The sequence below is a fragment of the Salmo salar genome, chromosome ssa11, assembly GCF_905237065.1.
Source record: "Salmo salar chromosome ssa11, Ssal_v3.1, whole genome shotgun sequence".
Classification (NCBI taxonomy): domain Eukaryota; kingdom Metazoa; phylum Chordata; class Actinopteri; order Salmoniformes; family Salmonidae; genus Salmo; species Salmo salar.
In genome coordinates this window covers 25,383,922-25,405,186 of record NC_059452.1, presented here as the reverse complement: position 1 = coordinate 25,405,186, position 21,265 = coordinate 25,383,922, and the positions used below count along the sequence as shown (strand labels likewise).

Here is a 21,265-nt window from a genome sequence, read left to right as displayed (position 1 = left end):
TCCAATAATGATTCATTTAGGTAAACACTTTCCTGCATAAGTTGAGTGTTCACAAGCCTTCCTTTATATACAGTGCTAACAGGCACAGTTACTTTCCATGGTTCAAATGTATTCTCAAGGTTGATAATTAAGCAATAAGGCCCGAGGGGGTGTGGTATATTGGCCATATACCACAAACCCCCGAGATGCCTTATTGCTATTATAAACTGGTTTCCAACACAAATAGAACAGTAAACAAGTATTTTTGCCTCATATCCGTGGTATATTGTCTGATACTGTATACACACGGCTGAAATGCTCTTTCAGACAATCAGAATCCAGGACCGAAACTACTTGGTTTATAATGTTCAATAATGTTTCATAGGCCTACATACAGTTAGCTCTTAAGGTAATACCATACCATAGCTATGTAGCAAAAATAAGATAAATTGATACATGTATCAATGTTATTTGACTTGGCACATACTAAATAGGGTACTGCTAATTTATTTGACTCCAGATGCCAAAAGAGAAAGGTCAGAAAGGTTAAATCACTTACCATATTTCCAGAGCAGCATGTATGATGACCAGTCTGTAAACTGGCATTATTGATGGAGGTTGGGTGGGTGCTCTATTGCTTTCACAAACTGACACACTCAATGAACGCTCCACAATCTGGACATGAACCAGCCATAAAGGCCGAAATCCACCACACTTCATTATTTATGAATGCCAAGTTATGTAATTAACTCAAACAAAATTTGCATACATGCAAATCCTCCTTCTCTCAATTGGACCTGTAAAGTGGGACACTGTTCTCATTAGCTGACCCAAATCTCTTACTTGTAACTCCAAATTTCCTCAAAGTTTAGTCAGGATCTAATGTTTTCTTTTAGGTTAACAGGGAACGACTAATTCATCATTTTTAAATAAGGGAATTTACATGCTTTGTCTAATTACATAATGATAAGGACGTCATATTTCTGTATTGAACTACTTAATTACCAATTCATTACTATCTGCACAAACTCCACTAATGCATATTGCTAGCTCAGGGGTGGGGCTTGAAGAGGGTTGAAAAATGTGTGAGATTCTTACCATGTTAGCAGTGTCTTCCGTCATTGATCAGCAGAGTGAAAATGTAGGTTGTTGCCCCTCACATAAAAAGGTTCACTAAAAGTCAAAGGCTTACAATACCTGAACAAACACACAAACACTCGATGACTGAACAATTAACTGCTGCAGATGAAATGGTGGAATAAGATCTACTATGGCATGATATGAAACGTTGGAAAACAGAGCCCTTTACACACAAGCAGTAACCAAAACCTTAAAACATTCAATTATTAAACCATTGGGAAATGTTCAGTCTTTATGGTGAGGGTGTGTTCTCGTCATCATCATCATCATCTTCATAATGCTTGCTTCGTAGAGGATTAAAAGGGCCTGAAGATGGCACACATCTGCACAACACATCCTCTATACAACCCAAAGTGAGAGAGTGAAAGTGAGCCTTATTAAAACTACTCATCCAATGTTCATTTGTACCAATATCCAACACTGCAATACATTTCAGCACGGTGCAGGTTTTTTCTTTTGTGCTTGCAGACAGAGTTGTGCCTTAATTTGAAGTGAAATGTGTTGCTAAGAGGCAGACAAAGTTTGAGCTGCTGCTGGATCAAAGAGGAAGCCCAAGGGCATCTGCTTCATTCATGTACACAAAAAGCCCAATTCATTGTAGGTATTGTAAATGCAAGCCGTTTAAGAAACATGAGAGCATTTCATTGTTTTCTTTAACACAGCATTTTTTAAACATTCATAATCAATCATTTATAGGGTAGAACAACTGTGTTTACATAAACCTGCTATCATATACAGTATTTACAGCGCCTTCAGAAAGTATTCGTACCCCTTGACTTATTTCACATTTTGTTTGGTTACAGCCTGAATTCAAAATGGATTAAAAAACATTTAAATCTCACCCATCTACACACCATACCCCATAATGACAATGTGCATTTTTTTTAAATAAATGTTTGCACATTTATTGAAAATGAAATACATATATATCTCATTTACATAAGTGTTCACACCCCTGAGTTAATACTTTGTAGAAGCACTCTTTCTGGGTAAGTCTCTAAGAGCTTTCCACACATAGACTGTGCAACATTTACCCATTATTCTTTTCAAATTCTTCAAGCTCTGACAAATTGGTGGTTGATGATTGCGTGAAAAACATTTTCAGTTCTTGCCATAGATTTTCAAGTAGATTTCAGTCAAAACTGTAACTCGGCAACTCAGGAACATTCACTGTCTTCTTGGTAAGAAACTCCAGTGTAGATTTGTCGTTGTGTTTTAGATTATTATCCTGCAGGAAGGTGAATCCATCTCCCAGTGTCTGGTGGAAAGCAGACTGAATCAGGTTTTCCACTAGGATTTTGCCTGTGCTTAGCGCCATTCTGTATCTTTGAAGTAACTGTGTGTACTGAAACACTATCCAAAATGTAATTCATAACTTCACCATCCTCAAAGGGATAATCAATGTCATTTTTCTCTCTCTCCCATCTACAAATAGGTGCCCTTCTTTTGCGAGGCATTGGAAGACCTCCCTGGTCTTTGTGGTTGAATCTGTGTTTGAAATTCACTGCTCGACTGAGGGACCTTACAGATAATTGTATGTGTGGGGTACAGAGATGAAGTAGTCATTCAACAATCATGTTAAACACTATTATGGCACACAGAGTGAGTCCATGCAACTTATTAGTTGACTTGTTAAGCACATTTTTACTCCTGAAATGATTTAGGCTTGCCATAACAAAGGGGTTGAATACTTATTGACTCGAGACATATCAGATTTTCATTTTTGTCTAAAAACATAATTCCACTTTGACATTATGGGGTATTGTTTATAGGCCAGTGACAACAAATCTCAATGTAATCCATTTTAAATTCAGGCTGTAACACAACAAAATGTGGAAAAAGTCTAGGGGTATTTATACTTTCTGAAGAAAGTGTATATGTCTACCATGAAAGGCTGTGCTGAAGTACAAGTACATTGTTTTAACCATTGAATAAGTTGTATTGCAATAAACTGAGCGAGAATGAGACAACGTACATACTAATAAATATCAGTCTTAAAAAGTTACTGGTCTATTTTATTATTTTCATAGAATGTAGGCATGTACAGTCTGTTGGGAGAGAATATTCAATCATTTTTCACTGTTCAATAATTGAACACCAGCCCATCCCTCATTAAAGCATGTATATTGATCTTGAGATGATAAAAGAGCATAAAATACAATTTTAGAATCAAAGTACCTTTTGTGTTGGATCCTTTGGTTCAGCTCATATACAATCAGAGTCCAGTCAGAGTCCAGTCAGGATTTTTATGGTATCTAATAAAGACACTGACTGGGCTTTCACTACTAGACCATCCTCCCTGCACACGCCAGCCTACTAGTGGTCATGGAATATTGTGAATGACAAATATTTAAGCTTAAATACCCAGGGCCATGCCCTTTATTGAAATGAGCTATACCTGGGACTGGCAAAGGTTAACATGGGGCATGTTACCAACAAACAGTTCCACCCTGTTACAATCATGTGGGAAGAAAAACCTTCACTGTTTTTCACAGTTGTTTACTCTGGATTTCATATCAAGTTCTCAAATCATTTATAGTTTCAAAATGACTAAAGGTTGTCTCCCCCCCAATTGCTCAGCTACAGGTTTTTGGAGTCATCTAGGAAAGTCAGGAATTCATTTTTCTATTCATGTACGTTTGAAAACCTCTTCCTAGAGTCAGTGAGGAACATTTTGTAAAGGATTAATGTGTGAGGCCTTGATTACGTTGAACAGAACAAGACAGAATTAGCATAATATGCTCTATTTCATTCTCTTTGAAGTCCAGAGCATAGCATAACAAATGTATATGAACCAGCAGCCAAACGTCAATAAATGGAAATGCCACAATCCTCAGTGGATGGTCTTGGTTGAATTTCTGCAGGAGGAGGAAAAAAACAGCCCATTTATTGCAAAATAAGCAGAATAGCGGATGTGATGGGTCTTATACCCACCAGGGCGAGCAGGCACTCTGGGGCCCACACTCCCACTCCTCGAGATGGCATGGAGAGAGAGGAGATGTGGCAGCTCCCACTGTGGAGCTCTGGGAGGTGCATCCCCTCTCACAGGTGTTTTCAAAGAGTACCACGATGCAGACAAGGGTATGTAGTTACTCTCCAATTAAAGATAAAGATCTCACAAGGGAGGTGAGAGCAGTTTACTGGTCCATCAGACAAAGAAGCCTAGCCTATAAGCAAGATAGCAGAACATGCTATACAAATATGTTAGAACTGTAGAATTATGTATAGGACTGACAGAACAATTGCAATTGGTTCTAGTCATGACTTTTATATAGCTGACCTTCCATTTACAGAACATGTGAAAAAGTAACTTGCAAAAAGCTTAGATTCATAATTCCATCAGCTTTGATTCATAAGTTCAATGCCATGTTCGTCTCAAGAGGATTCTTTTACAAAGTAAAAGATCTTTGATTTAAATATATAAATTCTATGCTTCAGATACACCAATGTTATTACTACCCACCTTCCCAGTTGAGAATGTAGACAGAATAAAAAATGCCCTTTTAGAAAGAGAAGCTTTGAACTAAAGAAACATTTCAAGGTTTTTGTATTGAAAGTTTACCTCATTTGGTTTAAGCCTGTAAAGTTGTATTCCCTTCTCAGATAATAGAATGAAATGTAACAGGTCAAAGCAATCAATAGGAATGTTCAAAGAGAATCATTGGAGCTGTGATGAAACTACATTTTGTACTTTTTGGTCAGCATGAAGAGAAGGTTATCAGAACTGGCACAAGATAAAGGGTTTTGAAGATTCCAACACAGTCAACCATATTATTCAACTGTCATCCACAAAGTAGTACAATTATTAAACTGACACAATAACATATGATTTAAATTCAATACTGTACAATAGGCTATAAGACCTAAGAGTTTTGGGGGTTCACATTCTCTGAATACCTCAGTATACCGTTATCATTTTAAACCGGTTATTATGACTACTGCATGAGTCTGTTGTCTGAAGACAAAACATTTGATGAGGCAAAAAGCATTGTTAATATCTTTAATATTTACATTTTTAATAATTATCATTGTGCAACCTGCCCAAGCCATCCAGAAAATATTATGTTCAATGTTATTCTCCTCCCAATGTTGTAAGCAAAAATAAAATCAATTTGGCAAGCCAATAAGAGACTGGCAGTGCTAGATACAAACACACATTACATTTCAAGTGATTTGGTGTAAGAATATCATCTGAGTTTTGACAAAAATACAATCAACATGACACATGTTCATATCGACCTTCCAGTTGGTGAATACTCTCATTAACTTTTTTGAAAAAATACAAGTTCCCTCCAAATTCAGATCACACTGCAAGACAAAACATTCTCACCTTGAAAATATCTCTTTCAGTTCTTTACTATGATACAGTATAATGCTAAAAGTGCAATAACATGTATAAAACATTTTCTATTATGGGATTAACATCTGTTAGACACTTCCAAAGTTAATATGCACAGCAGCTTCCACGGCAGACATACATTTTCTTAAGAAAATAGTTACTTAATTTTAGCTACTAAAAATGCATCAGCGAGTAAGTCCTGCTGCGTGCTACTGGGGCAGGTTAAATGTTCACTAACGCCCATCTACTGTATAACAGTGTAACTGTCACAACCAAACAAGGTCTTTCTTTCTTCAAGAATCCAGGTTGTATTGTCATCATGGAACAGCACCTCAGTGTCTAGAAAGCGCTTTGGCTGAGGGAAAATCAACAAAACACATAAAGTTAGTTTAGGAAGAATATGAGAAATCCTAGAACACCAAGCAGAATGGAAGAATGGGAGGAAATGAAGAATACATTCTTAGCTGGGATTCAATCAAACCGTATTAGCAGGATTTTAGGCTAGTAAAATAGAAATATATATATATTTTAATCAAATACCATGGTCTTACTGAATACCAAAGTACAGTACTGTACATGGGTAAAGGTTATTAACCTAAACACATCCCAGCCATAATGTAGATGATGCAGCAGAACTCACCACAACATAAAGTGCATCATACAACACACCAGATCTTTAAAAGGGAATATTAGTCTCATAGGAAACCATGAGAAAAACACCTTTTTTGAAAGCAAGAAAGACAAAACCCAAAATACCCAAGCCACCATACACCACATATGGAATTAATGGATCATTGTACCTTACTACATGGTGAACTGGTAAACATTCTCTGCTCTCTGTCTTTCTGTACAGCATGTCACATAGTGGAAGAATTTTGAGTCATTTATTTCCCTCATAAACTCAACTCACATCACAACAAACTTGAAGCAACTGAATGAAATGCTACAGTGTACTGTTAAACCAAGCGGTGGAAACAACAAAGTCATACAACAACATCCTACTGTGTGTGAGACTGATTCAGTGGACACAGCTTGTTTCTTTTAGAACACATATAGGAGCTGTATCTTTAGGTATCCTTTGGAAACAAACATAGCTGTCGTTTACTGTCTAACAATTTCCTTTCCAAATATATATGTATGTAAGTGCAGATTTTAGGCTTGGCTGTGCATACTGAACCATCTGCAAACACATTTTCTGCGTCCCAAATAGCATCCTACATGGGCCCTATGGGTCCTGGTCAAAAGTAGTGCACTATATAGGGAATAAGGTGTCATTTGGGCATTTCCAAATGTCCACACATCATAACCTCTGACCCTGACCCTTTCAGCTGAGCAGCACACATGGATGAGGAAGGAAACAGGACAGGGTTGGTGACAGACACCAACAAGGTGGAAAACACCAAATATACACAAAGACATGCGCACAGTCCCACACATATTGCAGAGTGCCATGGATAAGGAAGGGGATAGGGTTAGTAGTCAAGGATAGCCAACGGATGGTGCATGATTGAGCCAGTACAGTAGAGAGCCTGAGAGGGCCAGTTAACTGGACACACTTACACAGTATCATGATCAGTCCCAATGTGTTTGCACATTCAAAATAGTGTCACTTTTATTTTTCTCCCTTTTCTACATGTTTTGGTGAATACTGTTAGCAGTCTACAGATGGTGGGATAATTGGTGTTGTGGAATGCAGCTGTGAACACTTGTTCCACTGTCAAGGTGCTGAAGCAAAAGGTGTCTCACTTCTTTGTTAATTGCACACAATGCTCACGTAGCTAGTGGCATTTGTTTTGCCCCCTTACCCTGCCCAACACACATTTTAGATAAAGTTACAAAAACAATTTACAGACAATTAGCACATTGAGATTAGCTGGCTGCCTGCAGATGTGTAGGTATGCTGACGATAATGAGAGGGGTGATCTACTACCTTCAGAATTACAACAGTGCGGTGATCATGCAGACAGAGAGGTGTGAAGCAGCACCCATGTTAGGGAGAATTAGTGAAGCCTCAATTCTATTAGCATGCTGTTAGTCCTTACTTTGTTTTCTCTGATTAGACAAACGAGAAGTGAAATCCGTTGCTTAGAGGAGGAGGAGGGGGAGGTGCCTGAGAGACAGGAGGAAGAGGAGGAGGAAGTGGAGGAGGAGGAGGAGGAGGCACGATGGGGATGTTAGGGTGCAGTGGTACTACTGAGAAGTAGATACAGGGAGAAGAAGAAGAGGAAGACAGAGAGGAAGAGTAGAACAGGATATTAGTCACATTAGGAGCAGCACTGGCAAATCCAAAGGCAGTGTTGTGTTTGAGACCACCTAAAGCGAGACCGATTCAAAACCAAGACTTTGGAGGGGGGCGACCAGAAAAATGTGATTCCAATTCAAGACCATTGTTGTAATTGTGTCAAATCGCAACCATAATTGTCCAGTATTTCTGTGTTGATATTTCAGAACAACATATGGATGGTGTAGACATTCAGAATGGTGACAATATGCTGCTGAGGAAAACAGAGAGACACTCCACTAAGGATCACTTACCCAAACAGGTCTATAATAGATACAAAGACAAAACATACAGTATTATATCTTCGCCAAGTCTCCCCTTACTAATAGTGAGAGTGCAACTTTCAGACAATGTCCCCCACTCCTCCCTACCAGCAAATCAAGGACATTCTGACGAGCGTGACAAAGTTTGAGGATATGTTTCAACAAAAGTAAAGGACAGTAATGTTACGAGTAAAGTAGTAAGCCCAGGTTTCAATAGGTGATAACATTTTTATGTGTAATGAAAGGAGTGTATATATTTGGCCTGGCAAAGTGGTTTTATGGGCTGACTGAATGGAAGCTGATTGGTGTCGGCCAGAAATTACAAGTCCTCATTGTCCGAGACAAAGTCAAGACCGAATAAAAACATTTCCGACACTGGGACAAGACTGAGACACCCAACATGTGGTCTCCAGACTGGTCTCAAATACCACAACACAGGGACAGGGGCTGGCTGGGGCCACTCCCACCATGCCCAATAACACACAAAACACCAATACAACTTGAACATTAAACACACCGTACAGCAAAACAATAAAATATAAGATGTCACTTCAATCAATTATCATGTAGCTGCATGTCCCGTGTGGCTCAGTTGGTAGAGCATGGTGTTTGCAACACCAGGATTGTGGGTTCGATTCCCACGGGGGACCAGTACAAAGAAAAAATGTATGAAATGTATGCATTCACTACTATAAGTCGCTCTGGATAAGAGCGTCTGCTAAATGACTAAAATGTAAATGTAATGTCAATAAAATGCCAATGTTTATTTCTGAATTATACATAATCCCATTGAAAGAAGTTTCTTTCAATTCAGGGATTTGAAAAGTGCACCCACACACCTTCCTTTTATACCAAAGAGTTGAAAAAAAACATTGATTTGGTCTCTACTGACAAGATGCCTCGTGTGATGTATTCTGACATTTCTCTACGCTGGAAAGATTGTTAGAATTGTTGACTCTGCACCTTCTGTGCATATTCAGCTCCATCACATCCTGACAGTTGAGTGTAAGTCTTTGTGACAGAAAGAGAGAGAAGAGAAAGAAAGAAGAGCGAGAGACAGATAGAGAACGAGAGAGGAGGAGAGAGACGCAACTCCTCTAAAGGGCTGCTACTGATGATGCTACTGGAAGGGTGAACCTGCCTGCTGCAAGGTAAAGATGAAAAGGGATCTGGGTGTCTTTTATGAGGGTTTAGAACCGTGTTCAAAGAGCCAGCTACGGGAGGATGCCGTTGAGAGCCTGAGCACAGTCTTACTGGGTCATTGATCAGCCTCACAAAATAGCCTCATCAAGAGAATCCTCCCCGTCTGAAAGATTAGACACGGATCGCAATTATCTCTGTCTTTACTCATAAGGCCCACACTTATAAAAAATAATATTGAGTTATTAGGAGATGAACGGTCTGATAGCCCGGTTTTGCACCTCTTCCCTCCCCTCCTCCATCATCCGCAGAGCACTCTTGAAAGCGAGCTACCCTCTCTTTATCCCGTCTTCAGCTATCCAGAGGATGTCAATGTGATGCAAGGTAGATTTTACTGATATTGTCAGACACATACTTGAAAGATAATCATTTCTGAAAGTGTTTGGCCCTGCCATGACGAACATCCACACAAGAGCGTCAGTCTCTTAGAATCTGTCCAAGAACCAAAAAGGGGAGGACTAGGTACTCAATCATAAGTATAGTTATTGGAAATGACACATGATTGGCAGAAGTTCTAGCACCAAGTTCAGATCCGTTCAGGTTGGAATAGTGAAGACTAAAACGTATTGTGGAAGTTTGTAGTGAGAAGAAGACCAGTTATTCAGAATATTCAGGTATGTCTATCAACCTTCTACAAAATATAATTTGACGTTTGGAAATGTTGGAAACCTTTTAGGGTATACATATTCAAAGAAGTCACTGAGAGCATCAAACACTCCTTTTCTTTTATCCCATGTAGTCATGAGTTTCTCCCAGCCTCTGAGACACATTAGAGTTATGATTTCTGCAGACCTGGTGCAGAGTGTGTGTTGGTATTACTGCAGAGTGTGTCCAGGAGTGTGTGTTGGTATTACTACAGAGTGTGTCTAGTTGTGTGTGTTGGTATTACTGCAGAGTGTGTCCAGGAGTGTGTGTTGGTATTACTACAGAGTGTGTCTAGTTGTGTGTGTTGGTATTACTACAGAGTGTGTCTAGTTGTGTGTGTTGGTATTACTACAGAGTGTGTCTAGTTGTGTGTGTTGGTATTACTACAGAGTGTGTCTAGTTGTGTGTGTTGGTATTACTGCAGAGTGTGTCCAGGAGTGTGTGTTGGTATTACTACAGAGTGTGTCTAGTTGTGTGTGTTGGTATTACTACAGAGTGTGTCTAGTTGTGTGTGTTGGTATTACTACAGAGTGTGTCTAGTTGTGTGTGTTGGTATTACTACAGAGTGTGTCTAGTTGTGTGTGTTGGTATTACTACAGAGTGTGTCTAGTTGTGTGTGTTGGTATTACTACAGAGTGTGTCTAGTTGTGTGTGTTGGTATTACTACAGAGTGTGTCTAGTTGTGTGTGTTGGTATTACTGCAGAGTGTGTCCAGGAGTGTGTGTTGGTATTACTACAGAGTGTGTCTAGTTGTGTGTGTTGGTATTACTACAGAGTGTGTCTAGTTGTGTGTGTTGGTATTACTGCAGAGTGTGTCCAGTTGTGTGTGTTGGTATTACTACAGAGTGTGTGTCCAGTTGTGTGTGTTGGTATTACTACAGAGTGTGTCCAGTTGTGTGTGTTGGTATTACTACAGAGTGTGTCTAGTTGTGTGTGTTGGTATTACTACAGAGAGTGTCTAGTTGTGTGTGTTGGTATTACTACAGAGTGTGTCCAGTTGTGTGTGTTGGTATTACTACAGAGTGTGTCTAGTTGTGTGTGTTGGTATTACTACAGAGTGTGTCCAGTTGTGTGTGTTGGTATTACTACAGAGTGTGTCCAGTTGTGTGTGTTGGTATTAATACAGAGTGTGTCCAGTTGTGTGTGTTGGTATTACTACGGAGTGTGTCCAGTTGTGTGTGTTGGTATTACTACAGAGTGTGTCTAGTTGTGTGTGTTGGTATTACTACAGAGTGTCTAGTTGTGTGTGTTGGTATTACTACAGAGAGTGTCTAGTTGTGTGTGTTGGTATTACTACAGAGTGTGTCCAGTTGTGTGTGTTGGTATTACTACAGAGTGTGTCTAGTTGTGTGTGTTGGTATTACTACAGAGTGTCTAGTTGTGTGTGTTGGTATTACTGCAGAGAGTGTGTCTAGTTGTGTGTGTTGGTATTACTACAGAGTGTGTCCAGTTGTGTGTGTTGGTATTACTACAGAGTGTGTCTAGTTGTGTGTGTTGGTATTACTACAGAGTGTGTCCAGTTGTGTGTGTTGGTATTACTACAGAGTGTGTCCAGTTGTGTGTGTTGGTATTACTACAGAGTGTGTCCAGTTGTGTGTGTTGGTATTACTACAGAGTGTGTCTAGTTGTGTGTGTTGGTATTACTACAGAGTGTGTCTAGTTGTGTGTGTTGGTATTACTACAGAGTGTGTCCAGTTGTGTGTGTTGGTATTACTACAGAGTGTGTCTAGTTGTGTGTGTTGGTATTACTACAGAGTGTGTCTAGTTGTGTGTGTTGGTATTACTACAGAGTGTGTCCAGTTGTGTGTGTTGGTATTACTACAGAGTGTGTCCAGTTGTGTGTGTTGGTATTACTACAGAGTGTGTCTAGTTGTGTGTGTTGGTATTACTACAGAGTGTGACCAGTTGTGTGTGTTGGTATTACTACAGAGTGTGTCCAGTTGTGTGTGTTGGTATTACTACAGAGTGTGTCCAGTTGTGTGTGTTGGTATTACTACAGAGTGTGTCCAGTTGTGTGTGTTGGTATTACTACAGAGTGTGTCTAGTTGTGTGTGTTGGTATTACTACAGAGTGTGACCAGTTGTGTGTGTTGGTATTACTACAGAGTGTGTCCAGTTGTGTGTGTTGGTATTACTACAGAGTGTGTCCAGTTGTGTGTGTTGGTATTACTACAGAGTGTGTCTAGTTGTGTGTGTTGGTATTACTACAGAGTGTGTCCAGTTGTGTGTGTTGGTATTACTACAGAGTGTGTCCAGTTGTGTGTGTTGGTATTACTACAGAGTGTGTCCAGTTGTGTGTGTTGGTATTACTACAGAGTGTGTCTAGTTGTGTGTGTTGGTATTACTACAGAGTGTGTCCAGTTGTGTGTGTTGGTATTACTACAGAGTGTGTCCAGTTGTGTGTGTTGGTATTACTACAGAGTGTGTCCAGTTGTGTGTGTTGGTATTACTACAGAGTGTGTCCAGTTGTGTGTGTTGGTATTACTACAGAGTGTGTCCAGTTGTGTGTGTTGGTATTACTACAGAGTGTGTCTAGTTGTGTGTGTTGGTATTACTACAGAGTGTGTCTAGTTGTGTGTGTTGGTATTACTACAGAGTGTGTCCAGTTGTGTGTGTTGGTATTACTACAGAGTGTGTCTAGTTGTGTGTGTTGGTATTACTACAGAGTGTGTCCAGTTGTGTGTGTTGGTATTACTACAGAGTGTGTCCAGTTGTGTGTGTTGGTATTACTACAGAGTGTGTCTAGTTGTGTGTGTTGGTATTACTACAGAGTGTGTCTAGTTGTGTGTGTTGGTATTACTACAGAGTGTGTCCAGTTGTGTGTGTTGGTATTACTACAGAGTGTGTCCAGTTGTGTGTGTTGGTATTACTACAGAGTGTGTCTAGTTGTGTGTGTTGGTATTACTACAGAGTGTGTCTAGTTGTGTGTGTTGGTATTACTACAGAGTGTGTCCAGTTGTGTGTGTTGGTATTACTACAGAGTGTGTCCAGTTGTGTGTGTTGGTATTACTACAGAGTGTGTCCAGTTGTGTGTGTTGGTATTACTACAGAGTGTGTCTAGTTGTGTGTGTTGGTATTACTACAGAGTGTGTCTAGTTGTGTGTGTTGGTATTACTACAGAGTGTGTCTAGTTGTGTGTGTTGGTATTACTACAGAGTGTGTCCAGTTGTGTGTGTTGGTATTACTACAGAGTGTGTCCAGTTGTGTGTGTTGGTATTACTACAGAGTGTGTCCAGTTGTGTGTGTTGGTATTACTACAGAGTGTGTCTAGTTGTGTGTGTTGGTATTACTACAGAGTGTGTCTAGTTGTGTGTGTTGGTATTACTACAGAGTGTGTCCAGTTGTGTGTGTTGGTATTACTACAGAGTGTGTCTAGTTGTGTGTGTTGGTATTACTACAGAGTGTGTCTAGTTGTGTGTGTTGGTATTACTACAGAGTGTGTCCAGTTGTGTGTGTTGGTATTACTACAGAGTGTGTCCAGTTGTGTGTGTTGGTATTACTACAGAGTGTGTCCAGTTGTGTGTGTTGGTATTACTACAGAGTGTGTCCAGTTGTGTGTGTTGGTATTACTACAGAGTGTGTCTAGTTGTGTGTGTTGGTATTACTACAGAGTGTGTCTAGTTGTGTGTGTTGGTATTACTACAGAGTGTGTCTAGTTGTGTGTGTTGGTATTACTACAGAGTGTGTCCAGTTGTGTGTGTTGGTATTACTACAGAGTGTGTCTAGTTGTGTGTGTTGGTATTACTACAGAGTGTGTCTAGTTGTGTGTGTTGGTATTACTACAGAGTGTGTCCAGTTGTGTGTGTTGGTATTACTACAGAGTGTGTCTAGTTGTGTGTGTTGGTATTACTACAGAGTGTGTCTAGTTGTGTGTGTTGGTATTACTACAGAGTGTGTCCAGTTGTGTGTGTTGGTATTACTACAGAGTGTGTCCAGTTGTGTGTGTTGGTATTACTACAGAGTGTGTCCAGTTGTGTGTGTTGGTATTACTACAGAGTGTGTCCAGTTGTGTGTGTTGGTATTACTACAGAGTGTGTCCAGTTGTGTGTGTTGGTATTACTACAGAGTGTGTCCAGTTGTGTGTGTTGGTATTACTACAGAGTGTGTCTAGTTGTGTGTGTTGGTATTACTACAGAGTGTGTCCAGTTGTGTGTGTTGGTATTACTACAGAGTGTGTCTAGTTGTGTGTGTTGGTATTACTACAGAGTGTGTCTAGTTGTGTGTGTTGGTATTACTACAGAGTGTGTCTAGTTGTGTGTGTTGGTATTACTACAGAGTGTGTCCAGTTGTGTGTGTTGGTATTACTACAGAGTGTGTCTAGTTGTGTGTGTTGGTATTACTACAGAGTGTGTCTAGTTGTGTGTGTTGGTATTACTACAGAGTGTGTCTAGTTGTGTGTGTTGGTATTACTACAGAGTGTGTCCAGTTGTGTGTGTTGGTATTACTACAGAGTGTGTCTAGTTGTGTGTGTTGGTATTACTACAGAGTGTGTCTAGTTGTGTGTGTTGGTATTACTACAGAGTGTGTCCAGTTGTGTGTGTTGGTATTACTACAGAGTGTGTCTAGTTGTGTGTGTTGGTATTACTACAGAGTGTGTCTAGTTGTGTGTGTTGGTATTACTACAGAGTGTGTCCAGTTGTGTGTGTTGGTATTACTACAGAGTGTGTCTAGTTGTGTGTGTTGGTATTACTACAGAGTGTGTCTAGTTGTGTGTGTTGGTATTACTACAGAGTGTGTCCAGTTGTGTGTGTTGGTATTACTACAGAGTGTGTCTAGTTGTGTGTGTTGGTATTACTACAGAGTGTGTCTAGTTGTGTGTGTTGGTATTACTACAGAGTGTGTCTAGTTGTGTGTGTTGGTATTACTACAGAGTGTGTCTAGTTGTGTGTGTTGGTATTACTACAGAGTGTGTCTAGTTGTGTGTGTTGGTATTACTACAGAGTGTGTCCAGTTGTGTGTGTTGGTATTACTACAGAGTGTGTCCAGTTGTGTGTGTTGGTATTACTACAGAGTGTGTCTAGTTGTGTGTGTTGGTATTACTACAGAGTGTGTCCAGTTGTGTGTGTTGGTATTACTACAGAGTGTGTCTAGTTGTGTGTGTTGGTATTACTACAGAGTGTGTCTAGTTGTGTGTGTTGGTATTACTACAGAGTGTGTCCAGTTGTGTGTGTTGGTATTACTACAGAGTGTGTCCAGTTGTGTGTGTTGGTATTACTACAGAGTGTGTCTAGTTGTGTGTGTTGGTATTACTACAGAGTGTGTCTAGTTGTGTGTGTTGGTATTACTACAGAGTGTGTCTAGTTGTGTGTGTTGGTATTACTACAGAGTGTGTCCAGTTGTGTGTGTTGGTATTACTACAGAGTGTGTCTAGTTGTGTGTGTTGGTATTACTACAGAGTGTGTCTAGTTGTGTGTGTTGGTATTACTACAGAGTGTGTCCAGTTGTGTGTGTTGGTATTACTACAGAGTGTGTCCAGTTGTGTGTGTTGGTATTACTACAGAGTGTGTCTAGTTGTGTGTGTTGGTATTACTACAGAGTGTGTCCAGTTGTGTGTGTTGGTATTACTACAGAGTGTGTCCAGTTGTGTGTGTTGGTATTACTACAGAGTGTGTCTAGTTGTGTGTGTTGGTATTACTACAGAGTGTGTCCAGTTGTGTGTGTTGGTATTACTACAGAGTGTGTCTAGTTGTGTGTGTTGGTATTACTACAGAGAGTGTGTCCAGTTGTGTGTGTTGGTATTACTACAGAGTGTGTCTAGTTGTGTGTGTTGGTATTACTACAGAGTGTGTCCAGTTGTGTGTGTTGGTATTACTACAGAGTGTGTCCAGTTGTGTGTGTTGGTATTACTACAGAGTGTGTCTAGTTGTGTGTGTTGGTATTACTACAGAGTGTGTCCAGTTGTGTGTGTTGGTATTACTACAGAGTGTGTCCAGTTGTGTGTGTTGGTATTACTACAGAGTGTGTCTAGTTGTGTGTGTTGGTATTACTACAGAGTGTGTCTAGTTGTGTGTGTTGGTATTACTACAGAGTGTGTCCAGTTGTGTGTGTTGGTATTACTACAGAGTGTGTCCAGTTGTGTGTGTTGGTATTACTACAGAGTGTGTCCAGTTGTGTGTGTTGGTATTACTACAGAGTGTGTCCAGTTGTGTGTGTTGGTATTACTACAGAGTGTGTCTAGTTGTGTGTGTTGGTATTACTACAGAGTGTGTCTAGTTGTGTGTGTTGGTATTACTACAGAGTGTGTCTAGTTGTGTGTGTTGGTATTACTACAGAGTGTGTCCAGTTGTGTGTGTTGGTATTACTACAGAGTGTGTCCAGTTGTGTGTGTTGGTATTACTACAGAGTGTGTCTAGTTGTGTGTGTTGGTATTACTACAGAGTGTGTCCAGTTGTGTGTGTTGGTATTACTACAGAGTGTGTCCAGTTGTGTGTGTTGGTATTACTACAGAGTGTGTCTAGTTGTGTGTGTTGGTATTACTACAGAGAGTGTGTCTAGTTGTGTGTGTTGGTATTACTACAGAGTGTGTCTAGTTGTGTGTGTTGGTATTACTACAGAGTGTGTCCAGTTGTGTGTGTTGGTATTACTACAGAGTGTGTCCAGTTGTGTGTGTTGGTATTACTACAGAGTGTGTCTAGTTGTGTGTGTTGGTATTACTACAGAGTGTGTCCAGTTGTGTGTGTTGGTATTACTACAGAGTGTGTCCAGTTGTGTGTGTTGGTATTACTACAGAGTGTGTCTAGTTGTGTGTGTTGGTATTACTACAGAGTGTGTCCAGTTGTGTGTGTTGGTATTACTACAGAGTGTGTCCAGTTGTGTGTGTTGGTATTACTACAGAGTGTGTCCAGTTGTGTGTGTTGGTATTACTACAGAGTGTGTCTAGTTGTGTGTGTTGGTATTACTACAGAGTGTGTCCAGTTGTGTGTGTTGGTATTACTACAGAGTGTGTCTAGTTGTGTGTGTTGGTATTACTACAGAGTGTGTCCAGTTGTGTGTGTTGGTATTACTACAGAGTGTGTCTAGTTGTGTGTGTTGGTATTACTACAGAGTGTGTCTAGTTGTGTGTGTTGGTATTACTACAGAGTGTGTCCAGTTGTGTGTGTTGGTATTACTACAGAGTGTGTCCAGTTGTGTGTGTTGGTATTACTACAGAGTGTGTCTAGTTGTGTGTGTTGGTATTACTACAGAGTGTGTCCAGTTGTGTGTGTTGGTATTACTACAGAGTGTGTCTAGTTGTGTGTGTTGGTATTACTACAGAGTGTGTCTAGTTGTGTGTGTTGGTATTACTACAGAGTGTGTCTAGTTGTGTGTGTTGGTATTACTACAGAGTGTGTCTAGTTGTGTGTGTTGGTATTACTACAGAGTGTGTCTAGTTGTGTGTGTTGGTATTACTACAGAGTGTGTCCAGTTGTGTGTGTTGGTATTACTACAGAGTGTGTCTAGTTGTGTGTGTTGGTATTACTACAGAGTGTGTCTAGTTGTGTGTGTTGGTATTACTACAGAGTGTGTCTAGTTGTGTGTGTTGGTATTACTACAGAGTGTGTCCAGTTGTGTGTGTTGGTATTACTACAGAGTGTGTCCAGTTGTGTGTGTTGGTATTACTACAGAGTGTGTCCAGTTGTGTGTGTTGGTATTACTACAGAGTGTGTCCAGTTGTGTGTGTTGGTATTACTACAGAGTGTGTCTAGTTGTGTGTGTTGGTATTACTACAGAGTGTGTCCAGTTGTGTGTGTTGGTATTACTACAGAGTGTGTCTAGTTGTGTGTGTTGGTATTACTACAGAGTGTGTCCAGTTGTGTGTGTTGGTATTACTACAGAGTGTGTCCAGTTGTGTGTGTTGGTATTACTACAGAGTGTGTCCAGTTGTGTGTGTTGGTATTACTACAGAGTGTGTCCAGTTGTGTGTGTTGGTATTACTACAGAGTGTGTCCAGTTGTGTGTGTTGGTATTACTACAGAGTGTGTCCAGTTGTGTGTGTTGGTATTACTACAGAGTGTGTCCAGTTGTGTGTGTTGGTATTACTACAGAGTGTGTCCAGTTGTGTGTGTTGGTATTACTACAGAGTGTGTCCAGTTGTGTGTGTTGGTATTACTACAGAGTGTGTCTAGTTGTGTGTGTTGGTATTACTACAGAGTGTGTCCAGTTGTGTGTGTTGGTATTACTACAGAGTGTGTCCAGTTGTGTGTGTTGGTATTACTACAGAGTGTGTCCAGTTGTGTGTGTTGGTATTACTACAGAGTGTGTCTAGTTGTGTGTGTTGGTATTACTACAGAGTGTGTCTAGTTGTGTGTGTTGGTATTACTACAGAGTGTGTCCAGTTGTGTGTGTTGGTATTACTACAGAGTGTGTCTAGTTGTGTGTGTTGGTATTACTACAGAGTGTGTCTAGTTGTGTGTGTTGGTATTACTACAGAGTGTGTCTAGTTGTGTGTGTTGGTATTACTACAGAGTGTGTCCAGTTGTGTGTGTTGGTATTACTACAGAGTGTGTCTAGTTGTGTGTGTTGGTATTACTACAGAGTGTGTCCAGTTGTGTGTGTTGGTATTACTACAGAGTGTGTCCAGTTGTGTGTGTTGGTATTACTACAGAGTGTGTCCAGTTGTGTGTGTTGGTATTACTACAGAGTGTGTCTAGTTGTGTGTGTTGGTATTACTACAGAGTGTGTCCAGTTGTGTGTGTTGGTATTACTACAGAGTGTGTCTAGTTGTGTGTGTTGGTATTACTACAGAGTGTGTCCAGTTGTGTGTGTTGGTATTACTACAGAGTGTGTCCAGTTGTGTGTGTTGGTATTACTACAGAGTGTGTCTAGTTGTGTGTGTTGGTATTACTACAGAGTGTGTCTAGTTGTGTGTGTTGGTATTACTACAGAGTGTGTCTAGTTGTGTGTGTTGGTATTACTACAGAGTGTGTCCAGTTGTGTGTGTTGGTATTACTACAGAGTGTGTCTAGTTGTGTGTGTTGGTATTACTACAGAGTGTGTCTAGTTGTGTGTGTTGGTATTACTACAGAGTGTGTCTAGTTGTGTGTGTTGGTATTACTACAGAGTGTGTCCAGTTGTGTGTGTTGGTATTACTACAGAGTGTGTCTAGTTGTGTGTGTTGGTATTACTACAGAGTGTGTCCAGTTGTGTGTGTTGGTATTACTACAGAGTGTGTCTAGTTGTGTGTGTTGGTATTACTACAGAGTGTGTCCAGTTGTGTGTGTTGGTATTACTACAGAGTGTGTCCAGTTGTGTGTGTTGGTATTACTACAGAGTGTGTCCAGTTGTGTGTGTTGGTATTACTACAGAGTGTGTCCAGTTGTGTGTGTTGGTATTACTACAGAGTGTGTCCAGTTGTGTGTGTTGGTATTACTACAGAGTGTGTCTAGTTGTGTGTGTTGGTATTACTACAGAGTGTGTCCAGTTGTGTGTGTTGGTATTACTACAGAGTGTGTCTAGTTGTGTGTGTTGGTATTACTACAGAGTGTGTCCAGTTGTGTGTGTTGGTATTACTACAGAGTGTGTCTAGTTGTGTGTGTTGGTATTACTACAGAGTGTGTCCAGTTGTGTGTGTTGGTATTACTACAGAGTGTGTCCAGTTGTGTGTGTTGGTATTACTACAGAGTGTGTCTAGTTGTGTGTGTTGGTATTACTACAGAGTGTGTCCAGTTGTGTGTGTTGGTATTACTACAGAGTGTGTCCAGTTGTGTGTGTTGGTATTACTACAGAGTGTGTCTAGTTGTGTGTGTTGGTATTACTACAGAGTGTGTCCAGTTGTGTGTGTTGGTATTACTACAGAGTGTGTCCAGTTGTGTGTGTTGGTATTACTACAGAGTGTGTCCAGTTGTGTGTGTTGGTATTACTACAGAGTGTGTCCAGTTGTGTGTGTTGGTATTACTACAGAGTGTGTCTAGTTGTGTGTGTTGGTATTACTACAGAGTGTGTCTAGTTGTGTGTGTTGGTATTACTACAGAGTGTGTCCAGTTGTGTGTGTTGGTATTACTACAGAGTGTGTCCAGTTGTGTGTGTTGGTATTACTACAGAGTGTGTCTAGTTGTGTGTGTTGGTATTACTACAGAGTGTGTCCAGTTGTGTGTGTTGGTATTACTACAGAGTGTGTCCAGTTGTGTGTGTTGGTATTACTACAGAGTGTGTCCAGTTGTGTGTGTTGGTATTACTACAGAGTGTGTCCAGTTGTGTGTGTTGGTATTACTACAGAGTGTGTCTAGTTGTGTGTGTTGGTATTACTACAGAGTGTGTCCAGTTGTGTGTGTTGGTATTACTACAGAGTGTGTCCAGTTGTGTGTGTTGGTATTACTACAGAGTGTGTCCAGTTGTGTGTGTTGGTATTACTACAGAGTGTGTCCAGTTGTGTGTGTTGGTATTACTACAGAGTGTGTCCAGTTGTGTGTGTTGGTATTACTACAGAGTGTGTCTAGTTGTGTGTGTTGGTATTACTACAGAGTGTGTCTAGTTGTGTGTGTTGGTATTACTACAGAGTGTGTCTAGTTGTGTGTGTTGGTATTACTACAGAGTGTGTCTAGTTGTGTGTGTTGGTATTACTACAGAGTGTGTCTAGTTGTGTGTGTTGGTATTACTACAGAGTGTGTCCAGTTGTGTGTGTTGGTATTACTACAGAGTGTGTCCAGTTGTGTGTGTTGGTATTACTACAGAGTGTGTCCAGTTGTGTGTGTTGGTATTACTACAGAGTGTGTCTAGTTGTGTGTGTTGGTATTACTACAGAGTGTGTCCAGTTGTGTGTGTTGGTATTACTACAGAGTGTGTCTAGTTGTGTGTGTTGGTATTACTACAGAGTGTGTCCAGTTGTGTGTGTTGGTATTACTACAGAGTGTGTCTAGTTGTGTGTGTTGGTATTACTACAGAGTGTGTCCAGTTGTGTGTGTTGGTATTACTACAGAGTGTGTCCAGTTGTGTGTGTTGGTATTACTACAGAGTGTGTCCAGTTGTGTGTGTTGGTATTACTACAGAGTGTGTCCAGTTGTGTGTGTTGGTATTACTACAGAGTGTGTCCTAGTTGTGTGTGTTGGTATTACTACAGAGTGTGTCCAGTTGTGTGTGTTGGTATTACTACAGAGTGTGTCCAGTTGTGTGTGTTGGTATTACTACAGAGTGTGTCCAGTTGTGTGTGTTGGTATTACTACAGAGTGTGTCTAGTTGTGTGTGTTGGTATTACTACAGAGTGTGTCTAGTTGTGTGTGTTGGTATTACTACAGAGTGTGTCCAGTTGTGTGTGTTGGTATTACTACAGAGTGTGTCCAGTTGTGTGTGTTGGTATTACTACAGAGTGTGTCCAGTTGTGTGTGTTGGTATTACTACAGAGTGTGTCCAGTTGTGTGTGTTGGTATTACTACAGAGTGTGTCCAGTTGTGTGTGTTGGTATTACTACAGAGTGTGTCCAGTTGTGTGTGTTGGTATTACTACA

At 40.3% G+C, this 21,265-nt stretch overlaps 1 protein-coding gene across 16 annotated transcripts in view; it reads right to left on the bottom strand.

Annotated features, from left to right (window-relative positions):
* Positions 1–5,105: 5,105 nt before the first annotated feature.
* Positions 5,106–21,265, bottom strand: part of LOC106562332 (pleckstrin homology domain-containing family A member 7) — a 184,183-nt gene continuing 168,023 nt past the window's right edge. For 15 of the 16 annotated variants that reach the window (XM_045689241.1, XM_045689231.1, XM_045689232.1 and 12 more), the window contains 2 exons: positions 7,501–7,651; positions 5,106–5,813 (listed from right to left, as the gene is read on the bottom strand). In XM_045689241.1, coding sequence (XP_045545197.1) covers positions 7,515–7,651 — 137 coding nt within the window. In that variant the 3' untranslated portion in view covers positions 5,106–5,813; positions 7,501–7,514. The remainder of the gene's footprint in view (positions 5,814–7,500; positions 7,652–21,265) is intronic. The other variant, XM_045689235.1, reaches the window with a different exon arrangement.